Here is a 25,776-nt window from a genome sequence, read left to right on the forward strand (position 1 = left end):
TGCACCTGGGTTTGACGGGCTCCCCTACTCAATGCTAGCTCATGCTGGAGATTGTGGCAGTGAGCGGCTGCTTGATCTGCTCAACCTCTCGTGGTCTGAGGGTCGTCTGCCGAGGTTGTGGAAGACAGCAGTCATCCACCCAATTCCTAAACCTCGCAATCCCACCTCCATGCGCCTGATCTCTCTTCTTAGCTGTGTTGCTAAGACAGTGGAGAGGGTTGCGAGAGATCGCCTTGCCTGGCGCCTGGGACCACTGCACCCGTGGATTTTTGTCTACCATCCAGGCAGGAGTGCTATGCATTGCCTATCCTCCTTCCTCGGGGAGCTCAGAGGGAGAAGGGGGATGGCCGTCTTCCTCGACCTCGAAAAAGCCTTTGAACTGGCTAGCCCTGTGGTTATTCTGGCTGCTCTTGAGGCCAGGGAAGTGGGCGGCAGATTGTTGTCATGGGTCAGGGACTTCTTCAAAGAGCATACCGCAGGGGTCCGCTTTCAAGGGCAGCTCTCCCCTTTCTATCGACACCCCAATGGCACTCTGCAGGGAAGTGTCTTGAGACCTTTACTATTCAATGTGTTGGTGGAAGGGCTATTAAACATTGACTATGGCCCAGGAGTGACGCTACTCAGTTACGCTGATGATCTGGCCCTCGTCTTTGCAAGACGAGATTGTTTTACTCGGGCCAACTCAGCCCTTTCTAAGCTCCAAGATAAATGCAATGAGTTGGGCCTCAAAATCAACTTGGAGAAAACTAAGTGTCTCCCCTTCGGACTTCGTCCCCCAGATTTCCCACTGACTCTTGGTGGACACCACCTTGCCTTTGTTACTCTCTACCAGTATCTGGGAGTCTGGTTAGATGGTGGCCTCACCTTTGCGAGACACGTAAAATACCTGCGGGAGTGTGCTTCAACATGCATGGCTGCTCTCAAGTGTCTTTCAAGCCGGAGCATGGGGACATCTTATAGGGTCCTCCGAACTTTCTACATTCATGCCATTAGGTCATTGGTGGACTACAATGCCATCTGCCTAACTGGCCTTGCCCCACCAATTATTAGTTCATTGGAGGTCTTACAGAATGATGCACTCCGTATCATGTTGGGCGCTCCTCGCTGGACTTACGTATGGAGAATGGTTTGCCGTCTCTGGCACACCGCATTGCATTGAGAGCAGCAACTATTACTCTCCAGCTCGTGCAACATAGCCCTCAACTGCCGGTGACCCTTCTGCTAAAGCAGCTCCTGTCCAGGCCCACGGCCCTTTTACCACAGCGCGACTGGTCCCGCACAACAGCTGCCGTTATTCACGGTCTCAGTGCCGCCCCCGCCATCTGCCAAGATCCAGACCTACCCTGTCCGGGGTTTGCTGCCCCACCACCATGGGACCCCCCTCCTTTCACGATCCTCTGTCCCTCGGAGGCGAAGCCACGCTCCTCCATTCCAGCCGTGCTGCCTCAGGAGAGTCTTCGTAGGATGGCTACCCTGCACTCCCCTGACACAGGCACTTATTTCTCGGACGGGTCTGTCAGTCCTGATGGCTCTGCTCGGTCGGCGTTTGTATGTGATCGCTATACAGAGTCCTGGCGACTCTCTCGGGGAGTCTCCGCATTCCAAGCAGAACTCGTGGCCATCCTTGTGGCATTGCGCCATGCCTATATCCACTCTCATGGACATGTCATACTCCACACTGACTCCCTATCATCCCTCCAGAGACTCCGCTCACTCTCTCTGACTGACAATGTATTCTTGATCACTGCAATTCACCATGTCGCCTCTCTTCTCTCCAGCTGGGGTGCCACTATCACCCTCCACTGGCTCCCAGGTCATGTAGGAATAGCAGGCAATGAGCTTGCTGATGCTGCAGCTCGCGCTGCTTGCTCCCTACCGGAGGTCACATTTCCGCTTCGGCCCGGCACCTCGCACCTAATCAGAACATGGGTTAACACCATTGGCAGACTATCACGGGATGACCACCAGCTTTGCATTGCAGAGGGCTCACGCTCAGCCGCGTGGTATGCCACTGCCACTTCTCATACCCCGCTTTTGCCACCCCCTGGCCTACCTAATTATCTAGCAGTGTGACTCCGACGACTGCGTTTGAGGTTCCTCTGCTACACACAAATTTCAAATGGAGACCCGGATTCATGCCTACACTGCTTGGAAAGATCTGAGGAGCCTCTGCTCCATTATATCCTCCACTGTCCAGCCACTATTCCACTCAGGATGCACCCTGGAATGGGCTTTGTTCGATCAGGGTACGACCTCACCGATGCTGCAAACATTGTTGCTAATACACCACTAAACATACTCATTACCACTGTCAGGGATTACCCTCCCCCTCGCTAGTCACAGCCCGCGCAAGCCAAGCGCATCTCTGACGGGCTCTAAGTTTGCCCGTGTCCCAGAATACCCTGGGATATATATTACAAAAAAAAAAAAAAAAAAAAAGGGTCAGGGTAGAGTGCATTGGGGCTGGATCAGAGTGGGATGCAGTGGGGTAAAATCAGAGTGGGGTGCAGTGGGGGTAGGACTGGACTGGTGTGCACTGGGGTAGGATCGGAGAGAGATGCAGTGGGATGCAGTGGGGTAGGATTGGGGTGAGGAGCAGTGGAGCAGAATCAGGGTGGGGTGCAGTGGGGTCAGATCGAGATGAGATGCAGTGAGGTAGGATTGGGGTCGGGTGCAGTGGGGTAGGATTTGGGTGAGATGCAGTGGGTTAGGATTGGGGTGGGGTGCAGTGGGGTTGGATCGATTGAAGTGATGTGCAGTGTGGTGCTGTGGGACACAATCAGGGTGGGGTGCAGTGAGGTAGGATTGGGGAGGGATGCAGTGGTGTAGACTGTAGCACCAGTCGAGCAGGGCAGTACTCCCGAGGTGGATGGAAAGCTGATGACAGGGAGTGCTGGAGCTCCCGTTTCATCAGTCCTCAGGACTAGTTCCTGACCATCCCCCTTTGCTGAACTTTTTCAGTGTCTCAGTTACACAGAGAGTAGGCCAGCATGCTCTCCAGTACAAATTTCTCTATCTTCACCAAACTACATGCACAGTACACACTACACTTCCTATTCAAAAATCAACAAAAATGGCGTCTATTAATCAAGCCTCGGAGTCCCCAGGGGGGGGACCATAAATGCCCCCGCCATCTGCCCCTCTCCCAGTGACGACTCGAGGTGCCTGGAACCACTGTCTGACTCTCTTCTTCTTCATTTCTGCAACATTCGTGGCCTTTCATCTAACTTCCGCTCTGTTGAGCACCACCTCTCCTCCTCTAAACCTCACCTTCTTTTTCTGACGGAGACTCAGCTGTCTGAGGCAACCGACAGCAAACCCTTTTCTGTATCCTCCTACTTTCTCTATACTCATTTCAAAGCCAAAGGTGGCTGTTGTGTATACATACGCAACGACTTATCTTGCTCTCGTGTTCCTGAACTTGATTCTTCTGAATTCTCCACACTCTGGCTTCGGCTTTCCTGTCATTCTCTGACTAAATATATCTGTGCTGTTTACTTATCCCCTAATTCTACTGACTATCAAAAATTCTTCGACTATCTTACTTCTACGATGGAACACATTCTGTCCATTTCTCCTTTCTCTGAAATCTCCATTCTTGGAGATTTCAATGTTCACCACCACCTTTGGCTCTCCTCTCCTTTCGCGGATCCACCTGGTGAACAAGCCTACATCTTTTCTATCCTTAATGACCTAGAGCAGCTTGTACAGCACCCTACCCGTATCCCTGACCGCCTTGGAGAGAGCTCCAACATACTTGACCTCTTCCTCACAACTAATCCTTCTGCTTACTCTGTTAATCTTTTCTCTCCGTTGGGCTCCTCCGATCACAACCTTATTACCTTAACCTGTCCTATCACTCTGGTACGGCCTGTGGACCCTCCAGGGAAACGTCGTCTGTGGCATTTTGGAGCCGCGAACTGGGAGGCCCTCAGGCAGTACTTCTTTGATTTTCCCTGGAATGATTATTGCTTCCATGGCCGTGAGCCATCTGAGTGTGCCTTGCGCATTACGGAGGTTATTCTCTCGGGCATGGAAGCATATATTCCTTTCTCATATCCTTTGACTAACGCAAGAAAGCCTTGGTTTAATCACGCTTGTTCTAATGCTGTCCGCAACAAGGAGAAGGCCTACAAAAGGTACCGGAACCAACCCACCCCTGAATCACATCATCATTACGTTTCTGCCCGGAATCATGCTAAGTCTGTTCTTCGCTCTACTAAAAACAATTTCATCCATACTAAATGCTCTCAACTCTCCAACTCGAATTCTTCCCGCTCCTTCTGGCACCTTGCCAAAAATCTTTCTAACAACTTTACCTCATCATCCTTCCCTCCTCTTTTCTACTCTGATGGTTCTGTAGCTATTTCTTCTACTGATAAAGCAGATCTCTTCACACAGACTTTCTCCTCCAATTCCACCTTAGATGATTCCGGTGCTGTTCCTCCATCACTTCTCCCCTCTGACTTCCTCATGGCTGACATTAAAATTTCTTCAGTTGATGTATTTTCTGCCATCACTGGCCTCAGTACTAACAAGGCATATGGGCCTGATGGGGTCCCTCCTGTTGTTCTCAAGAACTGTGCTTCTGTGCTTACACCCTGCCTAGGCAAACTCTTTCGCCTTTGTCTGTCAACTTGTACCTTTCCTTCTTGCTGGAAGTTTGCTCTCATTCAGCCAGTCCCAAAGAAGGGTGACCACTCCCAACCCTCCAACTATCGTCCAATTGCTTTAACGACCTGTATTTCAAAAGTTTTCGAGTCAATTCTTAATAGAAAAATTTTAAGGCATCTTTCCTATCACAACCTTCTTTCCGATCGTCAGTATGGGTTCCGTCAGGGACGCTCCACTGGCGATCTTCTCACCTACCTTTCAGACTCCTGGTCATCCTCCTTTCGGGACTTTGGCGAAAGCTTTGCCATTGCACTTGACATCTCAAAGGCTTTCGATCGAGTCTGTCATAAATCTTTAATTTCCAAACTGCCCTCCGACGGTTTCTATCCTTCTATCTGTGCCTTCATCGCTAGCTTCCTTTCTGGTCGTTCTATAGCCGCTGTTGTAGACGGCCATCGTTCTTCTCCTAGATCTATCAACAGTGGTGTTCCTCAGGGCTCTGTCCTATCACCAACTCTCTTCCTTTTATTCATCAATGATCTTCTAAGCTGTACATCTAACCCTATCCACTCATACGCTGATGACTCCACCCTTCACCTTTCCATTCGGTTCCCTCAATGCCCATCTCAACAGTTACTTCAAGAAACAAGGGATGAGGCTATGGCACACCTAATGTCTGACTTGGCTTGTATCTCTGACTGGGGTAAAAATAATATGGTTGTCTTTAATGCATCTAAGACTCAGTTCTTACACCTATCAACCATACAAAATCTTCCACAGGTATACCCATTAATGTTTAATAATATTCAGCTTAATCCTGCATCATCCTTGAACCTGCTTGGGGTTTCATTTACTCAGGACTTATCTTGGAAAGATCATATTACATCTCTTGTAAAATCTGCTTCCAAGAGATTGGGTGTGCTAAGCCGACTCCGCTCTTTCTTTACCCCTGCACAATTGTTGACTCTATAGAGGTTTTATCCGCCCCTGTGTGGAGTACAGCTCTCATGTGTGGGGAGGCTCCCCACATACAGCTCTTCTCAATAGGGTGGAGTCAAAGGCTTTTCGTCTCATTAACTCTCCTCCTCTTACTGACTCCCTTCAACCTCTGTCTCTTCGCCGCACTGTTGCATCTTTATCTCTTTTCTATCGCTACTTTAATGGTCACTGCTCCTCTGAACTGTCTGCTTGCATTCCTCCACCTCTACGACGGGCGCGTAGCACCCGTCTGGCAGCAAACTCTCATCCCTTTTCTGTCCAACTCTCTAATGCAAGAGTTAACCGTTACTCCCAGTCTTTCATTTATGCAACAGGTCAGCTCTGGAACTGTCTCCCTCTATCTGTATTTCCTGCTGCCTATGATCTCCAGTCTTTCAAACGCAGTGTGTCCAGGCATCTCAAATTGATCGGATCTTGAATTTGGCTCTCTATTGTATTTTCTTTTTCTCTTGGAGGGAACTGTTACTGCGGGCTCATGGCCTTTGGTTCCTTCTTCCTCGCATTAAAAAAAAAAAAAAAAAAAAAAAAGGATCGGAGTAGGATCGGAGTGGGATCCAGTGGGGTAGGATCGGAGAGGGGTGCAGTGGGGTAGGATCGGAGAGGGGTGCAGTGGGGTAGGATCGGAGAGGGGTGCAGTGGGGTAGGATCGGAGAGGGGTGCAGTGGGGTAGGATCGGAGAGGGGTGCAGTGGGGTAGGATCAGGGTGGGGTGCAGTGAAGTCGGACCGGGGTAGGGAGCAGTGGGGTTGGATTGGGGTGGAGTGCAATGGGGAAGGATCGGGATGGGGTGTAATGGGGAAGGATCGGGATGGGGTGTAATGGGGAAGGATCGGGGTGGGGTGCACTGGGGTAGGATCGGGGTGCAGTGCAGTGGGGTAGGATCGAGGTGAGGTGCAGTGGGGTAGGATCGTGGTGGGGTGCTGTGGGGTAGAATCGGAGTGGGATGCAATGGAGCTGGATCAAAGTGGGGTTCAGTGGGGTAGGATCGGGGTAAGGTGCAGTGGGGTAGGATAGAAGTGGGGTGCAGTGGGGTAGGATAGAAGTGGGGTGCAGTGGGGTAGGATCGGGGTAGGGTGCAGTGGGGTTGGGTCAGGGAAGAGTGCAGTGGGGTAGGATCAGAGTGAGGTGCAATGGGGTGGTGTGGTGCAGAATAGGGGTGGGGTGCAGTGGGGTAGGATTGGGGTGGGATGCAGTGGGGTAGGGTCAGGGTAAATTGTAGTGGGGTAGGATCGGAGAGGGATGCAGTGGGATGCTGTGGGGTAGGATTGGGGTGGGATGCAGTGGGGTCAGATCGGGGTGAGATGCAGTGGGGTCAGATCGGGGCGAGATGCAGTGGGGTAGGATTGGGGTCGGATGCAGTGGGGTAGAATCGAAGTGGTGTGCAGTGGGTTGGGAGTGGGGTGGGGTGCAGTGGGTTGGGAGTGGGGTGGGGTGCAGTGGGTTGGGAGTGGGGTGGGGTGCAGTGGGTTGGGACTGGGGTGGGGTGCAGTGGGTTGGGACTGGGGTGGGGTGCAGTAGGTTGGGACTGGGGTGGGGTGCAGTGGGGTAGCATCGTGGTTGGGCACAATGGGGTTGGGCACAATGGGGTAGGATCGGGGTCAGATGCTTTGGGGTAGGATTGGGGTGGGATGCAGTATGGTAGGTTCAGGGTGAGGTGGAGTGGGGGAGGATGGGGGTGGGGTGCTGTGGGGTAGGATCGTGGTGTAGGATCGGATTGGGGTGGAGTGGGATAGGACCAGGGTGGGATGCTGTGGGGCTGAATCGGGGTAGGGTGCTGTAGGGTAGAATCGGGGTGCGGTAGGATCGGGATACAGGACAGTGGGGTAGGATTGGGGTGGGGTGCAGTGGGGTAGGATCAAGGTGGTATGCAGTGGGGTAGGATCGGGGCGGGATGCTGTGGGGTAGAATCGGGTATGGTGCTGTAGGGTAGAATTGGGGTGGTGTGCAATGGGGTAGGATCCGGGTACGGTGAAGTGGAGTATGATTGGGGTGGGGTGCAGTGGGGTAGGATCGGAGTTTGGTGCAGTGGGGCAGGATCAGGGTGGAGTACTGTGGGGTAGGATAAGGATGGGATATGGTGGGGTATGATTGTTGTAGGGTACAGTGGGTAGGATAGGGATGGGGTGCTGTGGGGTAGGATTGTTGTAGGGTGCTGTGGGGTAGGATTGTTGTAGGGTGCAGTGGGTAGGATCAGGAAGGGGTCCTGTGGGGTAGGATTGGGGTGTGATGCAGTAGGGTGGGTTCAGAGTGGGGTGCAGTGGGGGAGAATCGGGGTGTTGTGCAGTGGGGTGGGATCGGGGTGGGGTGCAGTGGGATAGGACCGGGGTGGGATGCTGTGGGGTAGAATCGGGTATGGTGCTGTAGGGTAGAATCGGGGTGGTGTGCAATGGGGTAGGATCTGGGTACGGTGCAGTGCGGTAGGATTGGGATGGGGTGCAATAGGGTAGGATCGGGGTGGGGTTCAGTGGAGTAGGATCGGGGTGAGGTGCAGTGGGGTAGGATCAGGGTGAGGTGCAATGGAGTAGGATCGGGGTGGGGTACCGTGGGGTAAAATCGGGTTGGTTTGCAGTGCGATAGGATCAGGGTGGAGTGCAGTTGGGAAGGATTGAGGTGGGGTGCTATGGGGTTGGTTCGGGGTGCTGTGCAGTGGGTTAGGATCGAGGTGGGGTGCAGTGGGAGAGGATTGAGGTGGTGTACAGGGGGGTAGGATCGGGGTTGGGTGCAGTAGGGTAGGATTGGGATAGGGTGCAGTAGGGTAGGATTGGGGTGGGATGCAGTAGGGTAGGTTCAGAGTGGGGTGCAGTGGGGAGAACAGGGGTGGGTTGCTGTGGGATAGAATCGGGGTGTTGTGCATTGGGGAAGGATCGGGGTGGGGTGCAGTGGATTTGGATTGGAGTAGGGTGTAGTGGGTTAGGACTGAGGTGGGGTGCAGTGGGGTAGGATCGAGGTGGTTTGCAGTGGGGTAGGATCGGGATTGGGTGCGGTAGGGTAGGATTGGGGTGGGATGCAGTAGGGTATGTTTAGGGTGGGATGCTGAGGGGGAGGATAGGGGTGGGGTGTAGTGAGATAGGATTGGAATGGGGTGCAGTGGGTTTGGATTGGGGTGGGGTGCAGTGGGGTAGGATCAGAGTGAGGTGCAGTGGGGTGCTGTGGGGCACAATCAGGGTGGGGTGCAGTGGGGTAGGATTGAGATGGGATGCAGTGGGGTATGATCGAAGTGGGATCCAGTGGGGTAAGATCGGACTATGGTGCACTGGGGAAGGATCGGAGAGTACAGTGGGATGCAGTGGGGTAGGATCAGGGTGGGGTGCAGTGGGATCGGATCGGGGAGAGATGCAGTGGGGTAGCGTTGGGGTGGGGTGCAATGGGGAAGGATCGGGGTGGGATGCAAGGGGGTAGCATTGGAATGGGGTGCAGTGAGGTAGGATCGGAGTGGGGTGCTGTGGTGTATAATCGGGGTGGGGTGCAGTGGGGTAGGATCGGGGTGGGATGCAATGGGGTAGGATCGGGGTGGGATGCAATGGGGTAGGATCGGGGTGGGATGCAATGGGGTAGGATCAGGATGGGGTGCAGTGGAGTGTGATTGGGGTAGGGTGCAGGGGGTAGGATCGGGATGGGGTGCAGTGGGTAGGATCGGGAGTGGGTGTGGTGGTGTAGGATCAAAGTGGGCTTCGGTGGGGTAGGATCGGGGTAGGGTGTAGTGGGGTAGGATAGGAATGGGGTGCAGTGGGGTAGCATCGGGGTAGAGTGAAGTGAGGTTGGGTCAGAGTAGAGTGCAGTGGGGTTGGATCAGAGTGGAGTGCAGTGGGGTGCTGTGGGGCACAATCGGGGTGGGGTGCAGTGGGGTAGGATTGGGGTGGGATGCAGTGGGGTAGGATCGGGGTACACTGTAGTAGGGTAGGATCGGGGTACACTGTAGTGGGGTAGGATCGGAAAGGGGTGCAGTGGGATACTGTGGGGTAGGATTGGGGTCGGGTGCAGTGGGGTAGGATCGAAGTGGTGTGCAGTGCAGTAGGATCTGGGTGGGGTGCAGTGGGTTGGGATTGGGGTGGGGTGCAGTTGGGAAGGATCGGAGTTGGGCGCAATGGGGTAGGATCGGGGTCGGGTGCTGTGGGGTAGGATTGGGGTGGGATGCAGTAGGGTGGGTTCAGGATGGAGTAAAGTGAGGGAGGATAGGGGTGGGGTGCTGTGGGGTAGAATCGGGGTGTTGTGCAGTGGGGTAGGATCGGGTTGGGGTGCAGTGGGATGGGACCGGGGTGGGATGCTGTGGGGCTGAATCGAGGTAGGGTGCTGTAGGGTAGAATCGGGGTGCAGTGTAATGGGGTAGGATTGGGGTGGGGTACAGTAGGGTAGGATCAGGGTGGGGTACAGTGGGGTAGGATCAGGGTAGGATCAGGGTGGGATGCAGTGGGGTAGGAGCGGGGTGGGATGCTGTGAGGTAGAATCGGGTATGGTGCTGTAGGGTAGGATCGAGGTTATGTGCAATGGGGTAGGATCTGGGTTACAGTGCAGTGGGGTAGGATTGGAGGGGGGTGCAGTGGGGTAGAATCGGGTTGAGGTGCAGTGGGGAAGGATAGCAGTGGGGTGCAGTTGGGTGCTGTAGGGTAGAATCAGGGCGGGGTGCAGTGAGGTAGGATTGGGGTGGGGTGCAGTGGGGTAGGATCGGAATAGGGTGCTGTGGGGTAGGATCGGAGTGGGATATAGTAGAGTAGGATCGAGGTGAGGTGCAGTGCGGTAGGATTGAGCTCGTGAGCAGTGGGATAGGATCGGGGTGGGGTGCAGTGGGATAGGATCTGGGTGCGGCGCAGTGGGATAGGATCGAGGTGTGGTGCAGTGGGGTAGGATCGGGGTGGTGTGCAGTGGGGTTGGATCGTGGTTGTGTGCAATGGGGTAGGATCGGGGGGGTCGAGTGCTGTGGGGTAGGATCGGGGTGGGGTGTAGTAGGGTAGGATTGGGGTGGGATGAAGTAGGGGAAGATAGGGGAAGGGTGCAGTGGGGAAGGATCGGGGTGGAGTGCAGTGAGGGAGGATCGGGGTGGGGTGCTGTGGGGTAGAATCGGGGTGGGGTGCTGTGGGGTAGAATCGGGGTGGGGTGCAGTAAGGTAGGATTGGGGTGGGGTGCAGTGGGGTAGGATCGGAATAGGGTGCTGTGGGGTAGGATTGGAGTAGGATAAGTAGAGTAGGATCGAGGTGAGGTGCAGTGAGGTAGGATTGAGCTCGTGTGCAGTGGGATAGGATCGGGGTGGGGTGCGGTGGGATAGGATCTGGGTGCGATGCAGTGGGATAGGATCTGGGTGCGGTGCAGTGGGATAGGATCTGGGTGCGGTGCAGTGGGATAGGATCGAGGTGTGGTGCAGTGGGGTAGGATCGAGGTGGTGTGCAGTGGGGTTGGATCTTGGTTAAGCCCAATGGGGTAGGATCGGGGTCGGGTGCTGTGGGGTAGGACCGTGGTGGGGTGCTGTGGGGTAGGACCGGGGTGGGGTGTAGTAGGGTAGGATTGGGGTGGGATGCAGTAGGGGAAGATCGGGATGGGGTGCAGTGGGGGAGGATCGGGGTGGGGTGCAGTGGGGGAGGATCGGGGTGGGGGTGCTGTGGGGTAGAATCGGGGTGGGGTGCAGTGAGGTATGATTGGGGTGGGGTGCAGTGGGTAGGATCGGGGTGGGCTGCTTGTGCAATGGGGTAGGATCGGGGTAGGGTGCAGTGGGATAGGGTCGGGATAGGGTGCAGTGGGGTAGGATCGAAGTCGGTGCAGTGGGGTAGGATTGTGGTGGGGTGCAGTGGAGTAGGATGGGAGTGGGGTGCAGTGGTGTAGGATTGGGGTGGGGTGCCGTCGGCTAGGATCAGGTGGGGTGCAGTTGTGTAGGATCGGGGTGGTGTGCAGTGGGGTAGGATCAGGGTGGGGTGCAGTCGGGTAGGATGGGAGTTCTATAGGGTACAGTGGGTTAGGTGTGGGGATGGCTGGGTTGCAGTGGAGTAGGATCGAGGCTGGGTGGGGTTCATTGGGGTAGTGTTGGGGTTGGATGGGGTGCAGTGGGTTAGGAGTGGGGCAGGCTTGCATGCAGTGGGGTCAGAGTGGGTTTGGCTTAGATGCTGCAGGGTAGGAGTGGGGTTTGGTGAACTGCACTAGGGTAGCAGTGGTGTTGGGTGGGGTGCAGTGGGATAGGACTAGTGTTCTATGGGGTGCGTCGGAGTAGGAACGGGTATGGAAAGGATGCAGAAGGGGCTAAATGGTGCTGATTGGGGTGCATTGGGTTTAACCGATTGATTGATCAAACAACCTCATTGCACCCCCATCAGCACCATTCCCATCCCCCTCTGCACCCCTACATGCGGTTTGGGATGGGATGCAGTGGGGTAATAATGGTGCTGAGTGGATTGCAATGGAGTTGAAGCGGTGTTGGGTGGGGGGTACAGTGAGGGATGAGAGGTGTTGGGTGGGGTGCAGGGCTTTGGAGTGGCTGTAGGTGGGGTGTGATTATCAGCATGAAGTCATTCTTAGTCTAGGGGTTAAGGAACACTGTTTCTGTACCATCATCCTGAGAGGGTGTTCTTAAGCTGCTTGAAATCGTCTGAAGCTAGCAAAGAAACAGTAAAAAATGACGTCAAAAGATTGACTGTGCTGTTATAGGGATCACGATTCGAGTCCCGGAGGTGGCTAAATGTTTTTATATCATGTAGACGTTCTAAACTTTATTATTGCTACCTTCAGACGATTTTATTCTGGTGTGAGTAACACTGTCTTATGGAAGGGCTCAGTATATTTTATATCTAACCTCTCCAATTCGATTTAAAAAAAAAAAATCCAGATATACGTCCTCATGGTGGATAGGCCTGGAGTTCCCGCATTCCACCCACAAGATGGAGCCGTCGCTGCATTGCCGTAAAGGGAGGTCAAGCGGACGACATTACTCTTTTCTCTCTAACTTGGCCAAAAAATGCCAGCTCTCCATCTTGGATGCTGAATCTTAATTACAGATTAACTAAGTGGAATTTTTCATCCTTTCGTTGGTTATTTCCCGTAGCTCAGTGGCTGAGTGAGACAATACTACGGCCCTGCATGCTTTCCATTGCACTTCTGTGAATAGCATCATACTGTTGTGCTAATGTATTGCTACAGATCAGAAATCAAGATGGAGAGAGGACACATGCTTTTTTTTCGCCAAGTGTAGTGTCATTCTCTCTCTCAGGCTCCTATATTTCATTCTCAGCCGAATAACATGGTCCCCGCCAGCTGGAACTAGTGTAGACCCCAGCATTACAAGGTCAACTTACGCATTTATTAACCCCCTGATGCTCTGGACACTTCTAGTGGGCCATTTTAGTTGAACCGGACATTTTTATTCACCTGAGTGAGTCACAGGAGCTTGAGAGAGTTAATGCAGTCAGTATTAACCACTGCATGACCGGCATAACTTTAGCATATTCATTACCGCTGATGCCAAGCGATTTTGTCCAGTTGATAGGGTTATAGGAGTTCGAGGGACATGGGAATGAAAATAATACAGTGGAGACAAAGTATTCCAAATTATTCAAAATGAAAGGGAAAAAAAAAATTAGCTCCAATTTTATTTACTTCCTATATTTAAGTAGATACACGATACTCTCCACTCTTTCGTGACTAATACTGAATTAGTCTCAAATATTTTAAGCTGTTCTGGATCTTAACAACAACTTCTTAGCAACTTACTCTGCACCTTACTGTTTAGTATCCCCTTGTTTATTACTGACACCAAATAACTAAAATACAGTAGAAGTTCCAGGCACAATTTAGGTGTGAGCGTGGTGGCAGTCAGTATAGAGGTGGCCTGTCAGGTAAGAGGACCAGGGTTCCAGTCCCAGGTGGACAGATGAATATCTAATATACTATCGCACTAGCCGTGTGTGTGTTTGTGTACGTATTTTGGGCAGCCGAAACTACACATTCAAATCGCACCAAATTTGGCACAAAAATCGCAAAAAATTCGCTGATGTGAAAAACTTGGTCCTATCACGATTAAAAAAAAAATTCTATATTTAATGAGTGATCTCAATTTGACCAAAAACACAGCTCCCGGCGCCCGGCATAGGATCTCCGTAGTATTATTTGCCCATAGCTACAACTAAAGTATGCTATAGCAGTAGCCGTGTGTCTGTGTGTGTGTGTGTACTGTATTTCGGACTTGCTTTCGGACAACTTGGGTTCCATTCCCCAAGCTGTAAATAGCACGATCAGTTGGTTAGCTACAAAAAACCCAAGTGACAACGTTAGACTTGAACAGCACATAAACGGACCATCACAGGCCCTTCGATGTCGCCTTGATGGTCGATAGTGACAACATTAGACTAGATGAGCACAAAAATGTGACTCGGATTACCTGAAATGATCGCAACCCGCGCGCGAAGCGCGAGGAAACGACTGAGAAGCACGTGGAAACGAGTAAAAAGCACGAGGAAACGAGTGAGAAGCACGAGAAAGCAAGGACGCAGCGCAAGAGCCCTCTGCAGAAGCAAGTGCAAGGGGCCCGAAGGGCCCACGAGCACTTGTTTAATACTATGGCAGTGTCTGTAGTGGCCTGCCATTTGACCTGGGTTCAACTCCCAGTCGGAACAGAGATATGTTCCACACACACACACACACACACGCACACACGCACGCACGCACGCACACACATAGACACACACACACACACGCACGCACGCACGCACACACGCACGCACACACACACAGACACGCACGCACACACACACACACACACACACACACACACACACACACACACACACACACACACACACACACACACACACACACACACACACACACACACGTAGGAGGACATACAGACAGACACAAATAGAGGGACATACACACAAAAGTATGTCGAGGAACAGAAGGGGGTTTTATTTACAAGTATAAAAAAACTAGTTTTTGGACCTTAAAATAAAACCCCCTTTCATTTCACGCGCTTCTATTTTGTGTATGCTCTCTGTGTGTCAGTCTTAGGGTTTGTGTGTGAGTGCCTTAGTGTATGAGCTTCTGTCTTGTGTGAGTGTGTGTGAGTGTGTGTGAATTTGTGTGTGTCTTGTGTGCGTGTGTCTGCATCTTAGTGTGTACCTTTACATTCCCCTCTTACAGGCAGGCCACTACGTGACTGCCACCCCTTCCACTCTACAGGCAGACCATTACGTGACTGTTACACTGCAACATTTTAACATCTATTTCAGCCGGAAGTCGAACCCGGGTTCAAATCCAAAGGGCAGACCACTATGGACACTGCCACGTTATTAAAAACTCCTTTATTCACTCGAGAATCAAACCAGGGCCCTCTTCATTGGCAGGCCACCTCTCTACTCATTCTACCACCACTCCCCGGCAGGCCACCTCTCTACTCATTCTACCACCACTCCCCGACTAGAATTGCGCCAAGAACTTGTACTGTACTTTAGTTTTTTGGTAACAGTAATAATCAAGGGGACACTAAAGTGTATTCCGCAGATTAAATCGGTATGGAAGAGTAGTTAAGATATCTCCAGAGTCACTTATTATATTTAAGACTAATTTAATGCTAGTCACAAAGAAGTGAAAAGTATCATGTATCTATTTATATATATGGAGAAAATAAAAACCGGAACAATGTATTTTTTCCTTTCCTTTTTCCCTTTCCATGGAAAACTGAACCCCACGACTACTTTCTAATTAAATCAATCAAACCTTGAGATTTATTAGCATCTGGGCAACATTCACAGCTGGCGATAAGCTTTGATAAGGGGATAGTGTGTACGTGAATGGAAAACCTGATGAATTTTGGCAAGGGTGATTGTGAAAGAAAATTGGAACTTAGAATGGCTTATAATAACAGTGCAAAATGAATCGGTATTTGGATCTCCTTCAAGGCAAAACTATTAACCGCACTGAAAATTGCTTGGACCAAAGGGTCTATATCTACCAGTCTATTGTCAGATGTCTTAATCCCGTATGGGGTGGCCACAAACAAATCGACTTCATGTCGCCCTGTCCACTACCAATTCATTGTCATTCCCCCAACTTACATCCCCCCCCCCCTCATATAACTTTCTACTTCTTTATTCCCCCATCTCATCCTCGGTCTTCCCCTCCCTCTCTGACCCTCCACTTCACTCACATACACTCTCCCTAGTTAGTCTCTCACTCTCCACCCTCTCCACATGGCCAAACCACATCAATGTATTTCTCTTAATACTTTGTCACAAAGCAAGCAAATCTGTTCCATAAGAAGCAACGAAACTTTTATATTTTTGTCCACTATGGACCTCAGTTATGAGGATTTTCTGTATACACTCGTTACATAAACCTTACTAGACTGGGGGAAGCCTGCGAATCTTTCTGTGTACTGTATAACCGGACGCCAAAATCCCTCAAGGGTTGGCCACGAACAAATGGCCTCTATGTGTGTCTGTCCCTTGTCATTTCGATACCCTTCCCCCAACTTATAGCCCCCTCTCTCATATAACTATCTACTCTATCCTCCGTCTCCCTCCCCCTTTTAATAGTATTTTTGTTCCACTAGTCGAAAGTTATAAGAACATTCTGTATACATTGGTAACCGAACAGTTTTGCATAAGAGCTTTGATCAAAATGTATGAAACTGCTAGAGAGCGTGTAACTAGACAGTACTGAAATAAAGCATGGCATAAATAGTGCTGGTATGAAGTGGTATATGCGAGAGGAAGGTATAAGTTGGGGGAAAGGCAGCGAAATGGCAGGAGACAGGCAAGGAGGCGATTTGTTTGTGGCCACTCCTTATGGGATTAAGGCGTCCGGCTATGGGTAGATGAAGTAGTAATGTTTTACTGAGCATGAACCTTTGTAACTAAGATAAAAACAAAAGTAACAAAGAGATAAAAATAACGAAGATGTAAAAGATGATCTGAAGGACTAGTCTACAGAAGCATATAGGTATCTCCACTAAGCTGTATGAAATAACTTAGCACTAGCCAGAAACACTGCGAGTACTACATGAAACTAGCATTGTGGAGAATTATAAAGTCCAGCCAAGATAAGGCTATTACGGCTAGTCATATAACAAGGCAGTAAACAGAATCTGGAACTCAAGGGCCAGTATTCTCCTCCATTAAGGAAGCTCCCAGACATCTATTCCTAAGTGATTTAATTTACCTTACTGTCCAGTTGTGTGTGATAAACCCTTCAAGTATGGCCATGCTGTACATAAACGGCGTACAAAAGGTTGTTAAGCAGCCACATCCAAAAATAAATTGTTAAGGAAGGTGTTAGCAGGCGTCTTTAACGAAAGAGAATATGAATTAAGCTGTCATAACTTTACAGATTACTATAGTTAACCATTAGGTAGTGAGAGAAGTCCTAGTTTTGTTATCCATATCCGTGAAGTCTCGTCTTCTGCTGTTGCCATCTCGTCATTCTAGGTGCAATCTCGTCGTCTGCAGTGGTTTTGTTGTCATATATTGCCATCCTGCTGTCATGGGGAGTCTTGTCCTCTGGGGTTGCCATCTGGCCGTCTTTGGTAAGCGTTCTTCTACGACTCTGGGGCGGCGGTGGCTCAGTTGGTAGAGAGGTGGCCTGCAGTCCTACCGGACCCATGTTCAAATCCCCGCTGGGGCATGGAACAGTTTAAGGATTTGAATTTCATAAATGGAGACTACTGATCTACCAGAAGACCCGCCGACATGCCGTACAAATACCTCCGCTAATACCAATACACCAGTCCTGTATGAGAGGCCCTAGCATGTATTCAATATGGACAGTGGATGCTAGCGCCGAAGTGGTGACATGTGGAGGTGTATGGTATGAAGGAGGACTACTGGGCCTTGAGAGCAGGCTGTGAAGCCTATGCCAAGAGTAGGACACACACACACACACAAAAAAAATTGCCATTGGTTTCTGCTGAGGAAAATTGAAATTAGGCAAACTCATTTCTTTGTCTTATGCACCGTACTACACTATATGCACTGGACATACCACACTCTGTACCCTGCTTTGTCACAGGGGTTGATGCCAGCAAGGGAATGTGGCCAGAAAATTTTGCCCCCGCCACCTAGTGGCGGACTTGATGGGCGGCATGATGCGGGCTCTGTCGGTGCAGTTTTGGGGTAGGAATGGGATGGGGTTCAGATCTGTGCCAGAGGGTACAGGGCATTGTGGTTCCCAGGCTGAGGCTTCTATCCAGCAAAACACCAGGACGCTCCCCTATCAGTTGGTGTATACTGTAATGGTGGGGCAATTACAGTGCCAACTTGCACTTGGAGGGTTCCCCTGTAAACTGTCCTGACAGGGTGCCCTGAGGTCACTGCCACAGCTATTGGCCACGGCTGGTGAGCTATGGGTCCTTGACCGCCGAGTGGACTTGGGGTCCTTTACTTATTTATGGACTTGGGGCTCCTTTACTTATTTATCATGACTAAATCAAAGCCAAGCATAAAAAGCAAGCCTGAGGAATCCAAATTGCCCAAAAGGTTCAGAATGGCATCTTGGAATGTAGGCAGCTTTATTGGTAAAAGTGGCAAAGTGATGGAGACTTTGAGCAGGAAGCAGATAAATGTCTGCTGCTTGTGTCAAGTCAGGTTCAGGAGAGGGTCAACTAGGATGATTGTTGGGAAGGATTGTAGGTGCAAGTTATTTTGGAAGGGAAGTGTGGACAGATACGAGTATAGTGGTGTGGGCATGCTGGTTGAAGAGAAATGGGTGGAATGTGTTACGGATGTAATGAGAACAAAATGAAAGGATTATAGCATGGAAAACATTATTTGGAAAACTGGCTACATTTGATTTGGTACATGCCCCACAGGTTGATTTGGACGATGATATAATGGACAGGTGTTGGGGTGATTAGATATGTGACGTTGGTGGTAAGGGGGATAATAAGATGCTCGTTTTAAATGGGCATTAAAACGGTCATGTGGGTGCTGCAGCTCATGGGTATGAAGAGGTTCACAGGGAATGCACATATGATATGAGAAACGCAGAAGGGGAAGGGATACTATAGTCTGAGGAGGCTTTGTAGGAAAAAAGACGGTAGACTAATTATATATGAGTCTGGGAGTAACAGTAGCCAGACTGATTATTTCCTGGTCAGGAAGGTTGATAATGATGCATGTAAAATTTATACGGTAGAGTGTGAGGATTGTGTGCAGCAACAAAAATTACTGGTATGCGACATGCTGCTTAAGGAGCAGGTGGTGAAGGCGAGGGCCTACACACCCAGGAGGAAAATATGGAAGCTGAAAAACCAAGCAATAACGGATGCCTTCTAAATCGAGAATAGGATATTGTAGACAGTGTTAATGAGTTGTACAGAGCTCTCAAAAACCGTTTCTTTATAGTTACTGATTCAGTGTGGATGGCCAACGGACCCACTAAAACAAGGCTGCATGGTGGTGGGATGTGGGTGTAGAAGCCGCAGTTAAGGAGTAGAGAAGATTTCCCCGGGAATGGAGAATGGATGGTAAGAGAGAGGAATACCTGGCTGCCAAGAGTCAGGCCAAAAACGATGTATACAGGGCAAAATTTGTGTCTCAGAGACTTCTACTAGATAGCCTCAACAATGCCAAAAGGAAGATCGCGATTTAAGATGGCAAATGACATGAAGAGAAAAAACAAGGATATCAAAAATAAGCAATGTGCGAAGAATGATGAAGGAAATGTAGTGGTGGACAGTGAGGATATTAAAGATGCTTGGAGTGGGCATTATAGCCGGTTGCTGAATGAGGTGTTGGACTAGAACGGGGAAGGTTTGGAGTCAGTGGATCTAGTGTTTAGTATATGGCCTTCAATTGATGTTGCTACTGTGGGCAGGACAATAAGCAGGATGCAGTTGAGGGGGGTGAGGTATGTGTCTGGGATGACTGCTGAAATGCTAAAGACCTCACTAAATATAGGAGTGGGTTCAGTTGCTGATATGATAAATTCGATTATATATGAGTGTGCTGATCCAGATGGCTGCCTGAAGGGCGTGACCGTAAATGTGTATAAGGGGAAGCGTGAGACCCTCAAGAGCGGAAATTTTCAAGGTAGAAATTTTAAAAGCATAAAACTCTTGGACCAGATAATGAAGGTAGGGAGAGAGTCCTCGAAGGTATGAAAAGGGAAAGACTGAATACTGATGAGATGCAGTATGGGTTTATGCCAAGCAAGAAGGCCGTTGATGCAACATTCATTGTCCGACAGCCTCAGGAAAAAATAAAAGGGCAAGAAAAGGGAGCTGTACTTTGTGTTGTTAATTTGGAGGAAGCTTTGACAGAGTTCCTGGTGAGGTGGTGAAGTGGGTAATGAGTTTGGGATCGAGGAATGGCTGGTTAGACTAGCTGTAGTAATGTACAAGGGTGCTTGCACCCAAATGAGAGTGAACTGAGATTTGAGTGAAGAGTTTTTCGTGAATGCTGGAGTGCATCAGGAGTCAGTCTTGAGCCCCTTACTGCTTATCATGGTGCTTGCAGCTCTCCCATGTAACTTCAGATACGAATCTCTGCTTGGAGATGATGTAAGCTGATGATTTTGCGTTGGCTGCGAAGAATGAAAGGGAGGTGGGGGGATAGATTTAGTACAGCAGAGTCAGAATGGGGCACAAAGGTTTCAGAGCAAACATGGATAAAACAGAAATGATATCTAGGGGTGATGGCAGTACTGTCAAGACAGAGGGAGTGAGGCCACACGGTTTGCTACAAGGGTATGGGAAGTAACTCCAACTTGTGCAATGTTTGTGATAAGTGATGTTGTAGTATTAGAGGTAGGCAATGAAATAATGCCGATTTCGTATGCGCGATGCGTTGGGGAGAGCAGGTAGAGATTGACAGGAGCGAAAGGAATGATCGTGCTGGAGAGTTTCTCGAGTGCGTGGAGGAGTCTGTTTTCTAAGGGTCATATATGCTTGGGGTGGGGCAGGAGCTAGTTCTGTGACCAGGTTAAGCAGTGGGTGGAGGAAATTATGAGAGCTGTTGCCCCCCCTGACACAGAGAAGGCTCTCCCTCCATGCAAATGGCTCCTTGTATGCAGGATGTTGGGAGTGTAATGCTGTATGGTAGTGAGATCTGGTCAGTAAAGGAAGAGGATATTCGTACGCTGAAACACACAATGATAACGATTACATGGATGTGCAATGCATACTTGAATTGAAAGGCCTAGTTAGAATTGCGACTGAAGAATTAAGATGAAGGATGGGACTTGAATGTACTTGTATTAGTGTTGTGATGAGAAGGAGTATACCGAGATGGTTTAGGCATGCCGAGAGGATGTAAGATTACAGTTCGATGCGGAAGGGGCGAGGTATGAATGTCGAAGTTAGGGCTACAGGAGGTAGACCAAAACCGACCTGGGACGAGGGCAGTGTGTAACCTCAGGGATAAGGACTGAATAGGGAAGCTGCTAGAGATTGAGCGGAATGGACAGCCGCCACTAGGCGACCGAAGGCGACGCATACAAGCATGTCTGAGCCTTTATAAACGAAACTAAACGATAAGCACCATACATGAGCAGTCCTGAACACACACATGCACACACGCACGCACGCACACAATCGAAATAACACACAACCACATAATTCATTGGGTTATATTGGAAATGACATAGAAAGTTTCGTAATGCCTTTTCCATAGAGATTTTCTCAGCATATAACACCTTGACATCCACTTGTATGGTCACTCGATCTCTTGTCGACATACAGCAATTCACATGACAGTCTGAATCAACAGCAGGTGAAAGGGGCAAAATAGCCAGCTTAGGAAGAGATGCAGCAACCCTTGTGCCACCCAGATACACATCACAGCCATACCATAACAGTTACAATAAAAACTTCCTCCACCACACCAATATACACACCTTGACCTCTTCATAAAACAGAATTCTTATATTCTTGCTGGTTCGAGACGATTTTACAACTTTGGCCAGAATTCTCGTCTGACAAGGCTTCCTAACACCTGTTGCTGACTTATTTATTTTGATTTTTACATATTAACATCCTTTTTCGTATTATACAAATCCTTCCTATATCGCCATACTCTGTATAAATAACGTACAGTCATATCCAAAAATAAATTGCTAAGGAAGAGGCCCTAGGGAGTTTCCTTAACCAAGGAGAATGCTAATCTTAAAGCCTGTGACAATTTATCTTTATCCTTGCTATCTTGAGGAGATTTTATTCAGACTAAGAGAGCAGTAGTGAACGGGTTAGCCCTTCCAGCCCGAATACAGGGCAGTCTCCCTCAAGCCGAATAAAATCGTCCGAATACAGTATAATGAATAAACAAAGAAAGCCCTACGATTACACTTAAAAAAAGACTTAATATTATTTTCGCTAACTCAGACGATTCAGCTCAGATTTTTCGAACTGGAGGGTTTAAATATAGGCACGCATTCTCGGCTGGAAAGCGAGCTTCCTTGCGCTTCTTGGCGATTTTTTTATATGCCTGATTAATATCCTTTCGTCCTTTACCTATGCAGAGTATTGCGATACCGAAGAGGGTAGCAAGATGAAGTAAGCACATTAAATCGCTCAGGAAGAAGTGTTAGGGAGCTTTTTTTTTTTTTTTTTTTCCTGACAAGAAATGAACCTAGAGTTAACTTTGTAAAAAAAAAGTCAAGAAACAAATAATTGGTATGATCCTGTTCACTTCATTTTTTTTTTTAACTATATTTGAGAGAGAAAAAAAATGTCTTTTTCGAATTATATGAACGTTGGAGAGGGAGACAGATGCAGGAAAGGAGCTGAAGGTTGACGCTGAAGAGGGAGGTGGTGGCAGCAGTGAAGTTGGAGGAGGAAGTGGGGGCAGCAGTGAAGTTGGTGGGGGAGGTGGTGGCAGCAGTGAAGTTGGAGGGGGAATTGGGGCAGCAGTGAAGTTGGTGGGGGAGGTGGTGGCAGCAGTGAAGTTGGAGGGGGAGGTGGTGGAGGCAATGAAATTGGTGGGGAAGGTGGTGGCAACAGTGAAGTTGGTGGGGGAGGTGGTGACAGCAGTGAAGTTGAATGGGGAGGTGGTGGCAGCAGTGAAATTGGAGAGGGAGGTGGTATGTGGCGGCAACAATGAAACTGGAAAGGGAGGTGGGGGCAGCAATCCAGCTGGAGGGGGAGGTGGGGGCAGCAATCCAGCTGGAGGGGGAGGTGGTGGCAGCAGTGAAGTTGGAGGATATGATGGTGGCAGGAGTAGTGTTTGAGGGGAGGGGGCAGCAGTGAAGTTGGAGGGGGCAGCAGTGAAGTTGGAGGGGGCAGCAGTGAAGTCGGAGGGGAAAGCATGGCAGTGTAGAGGGGGTAATTTGGAGAGAGAGAGAGAGAGAGAGAGAGAGAGAGAGAGAGAACAGACATTAAGTTAAAGAAAACCTACATATATGTACTCTGTAAAAAAAAAAGTAGGTTATTAGCCTAAAGGGCAAAAAGTGCCATTGAATTATACGAAAACGTCAAATCCTTTCAAAATCAAGCAAAAGCAAGGTCCACCCGCAGTACAAAATGCCTGCATGTTGAATCAAGTAGACTAACCTTACAGTACTTTTGGGTGGTGGTAGGAGTGGATGTGTTATGATGGTTGGGGTGTGGTAGTTGTGGTTATGGTGGTTCTTCCCAACTTCTGTTCTGTCTTCTGTGCTCCTGTACTGTAATTTATCATCCTGTCCTCTCTCCGTCATCCTCAACCCTTCAGGTCCCAAAGTTTCTGAACAAATGAAATCAAATTAACACAGGCTCTTCAGACAGATGACTGGGGCAAAATATTCTCTATTATAATCATCCTAACAAAATTTTGGGACATGTAAACGTTCTGCTACTTTAACAGTTTATCATTACAACACTAACTTTGTTTCAATAAAGTGGGAGCGCCACAGATATAAAAACAATACCGAGAATAATAATGATGGTGGTTGTGGTAGTGATGATGGTGATAACGGGGTGGTGGTGGTGGTGATAATGGAGTGTTGGTTGGTGACGGTGATGGTGATAATGGAGTGTTGGTTGGTGACGGTGGTGGTGGTGGTGACGGTGGTGGCGGCGGCGGCGGCGATTGGTGGTATTGGTGGTGGTGGTGGTGATAATGGGGTGGTGGTGGTGGTGATAATGGGGTGGTGGTGGTGGTGGTGGTGGTGGTGATGTATGCGGTAGTACTGCAGCAGTTGTTTTCCTCTGTCCCATATCCTTTCTTTGTCTTCCGTCTGCTTGTCTCGTCTTGTCCTCACTTCTTTAGCTGTCCCGGTCAAACCTTATCTGAAAAAAGAACATGCAATTAGTAATGGAATAATAACAGCAGCATAATTATAGCAAGAATAAATGCGATAGTATTAATAGCGATGGCACTACCAGCAATGAGTAATGATGGTAACAGTAATAAAATAACAGTAATAGTATTTAGAGTAATAACAGCAACATAATTAAGAATGATAATAGTAATAGCACTAATATGTTTTATTTTAAGCAACAAATGGATCTTTCAATTGCAATTATTCCAGCTTCTTTTGGCTGTAAACCGTTTTCTGTTGACTTCCCCCCCCCCCTTCATATCATGTTCCTTATGCCTCATCAACTTTTATTCACTAAAACTTGTTCGAATCTTAGCTGAATAGGTTAAATTGCTGGCTTTGGTTAGGTTAAGTTGCTAGATTAGGTCTGGTTAAATTGCTAGATTTGGTTAGGTTAAATTGCTAAGAATGGTTGAGTTAAATTGCTAGGCAAGTTTAGATTTGGTTAAAATGAAAGGTTAGGAAAAGCTACTTAAAAGGGACCGGGATGAATGTTGAGCAAGTATCCACCATTACACATGAGAAACTTGACAGCGGAAGGAACATGGTAAACCAAGAGGGAAAGAAATTTAACGTGAAACGTTCATCGATCAACCCCAAAATAACCATAAAATACAAAACATTGCCAGGAAGAAGTGATCTGGTGAGGCGCTACTGCGGCTTAAAGTAAAACATAGTACCAATAGCAATAATAGGAACAATACCACATTCTACAAGGAGCATTCAAAAAACATCCGCGCTGGCCAACTGGTCTAAGGGCCGAAAATTTTGACTCTGCCCAGTGTCTGTGGCCTTCGAAAGATAACGATATATCGTGACAGTTTTCAGAATAAGTCGCTAAGTAAGAGTTGTTACGAAGCTTCCAATGCCACCTAGAATGACAACAATGAAACTATCAAACAACCATACCTATCCACAAGCTTCACTGGCAGTTTACATTTCGGAAAACACACTAACCCAGTAAGACAACTCTCATCCTGGCTCAAGTCCTTCCATGTTTACCCACTTGTATATTAGACTTTTAAGTTATTGTAATTTTCTAAACATATACTTTACCTTTAATGCAGAAAAATGTCTCAGAAATGCAATCAGCACACCATCCTCCACAGCACGGCTCCGGTTCAAACTAACATCACACCTATCCTCCTCGCTTAAATTAACCCATATTGGTTAACACGCTTATTAATTTAGTCTGAATTAAGATGCTATGAGCTTTTGTACATATTATTTACCCTTAATGAAGAACTGTCTCGGAGAGGCCCTCTACTATCATTCCCCTCAACAGCACGGGCTACACTGAACACGTCAAGTGTGACGTCATCAAAGATTCGCCCTGGTTCTCGGATGCCCCTGTTTGAAAATTCAAACCTGACGCCTAACCTGCAACTCGACCTGGCGATGAAAGAAAATGGGGGAAAAAGAGAGAACGTGACGTTAAGATAGAACCTAAGCTTCAAAGAATGTAAGAGAAAATAAGCCTTACTGTAGAAAGAACATAAGTAAACAAGAGATGATAAGCTAAAGAGAACGTAAGTTTAAAAGAAAAAAAAATGAAAAAGGCCAAGGAAGAAGTAGGCAGCACTACATCACTCACTTGATGTAGTGCTGCCTACTTCTTCCTTAGCCTTTATCATTTTTTGTCTGTGACTGCCCTCCTCTCTTCCTATTTCTTCCATCTATCCTGTCACTTCTTATTGCCTTTCTTTCCTTTACAGGTGGCTTTACATTGAGTGACAAGCAAATGGTTTCCTGTAAGCCAAGAAACCATTTACAACGCTGGGTGGTAACCATATAACCATACGTGCTCCCTACGTGTCAACAAGTGGGTTGGTGGAGGGTTAGTGCCCCTTCCCGTAAAACAAATAACTCAAATTCAAAAGGCCACCCCTTACGGGATTATAGCGTCTGGCAATAGATACTGTAGATAGATCATTTCTCGTCCTCCCTCATTCCCTCACCT

The 25,776-nt window shown here is 48.8% G+C and overlaps 1 protein-coding gene across 1 annotated transcript; it reads left to right on the forward strand.

The window, feature by feature from the left end:
• Positions 1–343: 343 nt before the first annotated feature.
• LOC145392653 (uncharacterized) lies at positions 344–2,073 on the forward strand. Its single transcript, XM_080266975.1, has 2 exons — positions 344–1,114; positions 1,183–2,073. The coding sequence occupies exons 1-2, from the start codon at positions 344–346 to the stop codon at positions 2,071–2,073; spliced, it is 1,662 nt and encodes a 553-aa protein (XP_080123101.1).
• Positions 2,074–25,776: the final 23,703 nt, after the last annotated feature.

The sequence above is a fragment of the Coenobita brevimanus genome, chromosome 23 (genome assembly GCF_032717465.1).
Source record: "Coenobita brevimanus isolate Jiangsu-jjx chromosome 23, ASM3271746v2, whole genome shotgun sequence".
Lineage (NCBI taxonomy): Eukaryota > Metazoa > Arthropoda > Malacostraca > Decapoda > Coenobitidae > Coenobita > Coenobita brevimanus.

Excerpts from the sequence above, each read along its gene's own strand:
- LOC145392653 (XM_080266975.1), top strand. The coding sequence starts at position 344 with ATGGCCGTCTTCCTCGACCTCGAAAAAGCCTTTGAACTGGCTAGCCCT. Across the intron at positions 1,115-1,182 it reads GCGCTCCTCGCTGGACTTAC|CTCGTGCAACATAGCCCTCA; the intron begins GTATGGAGAATG and ends ATTACTCTCCAG.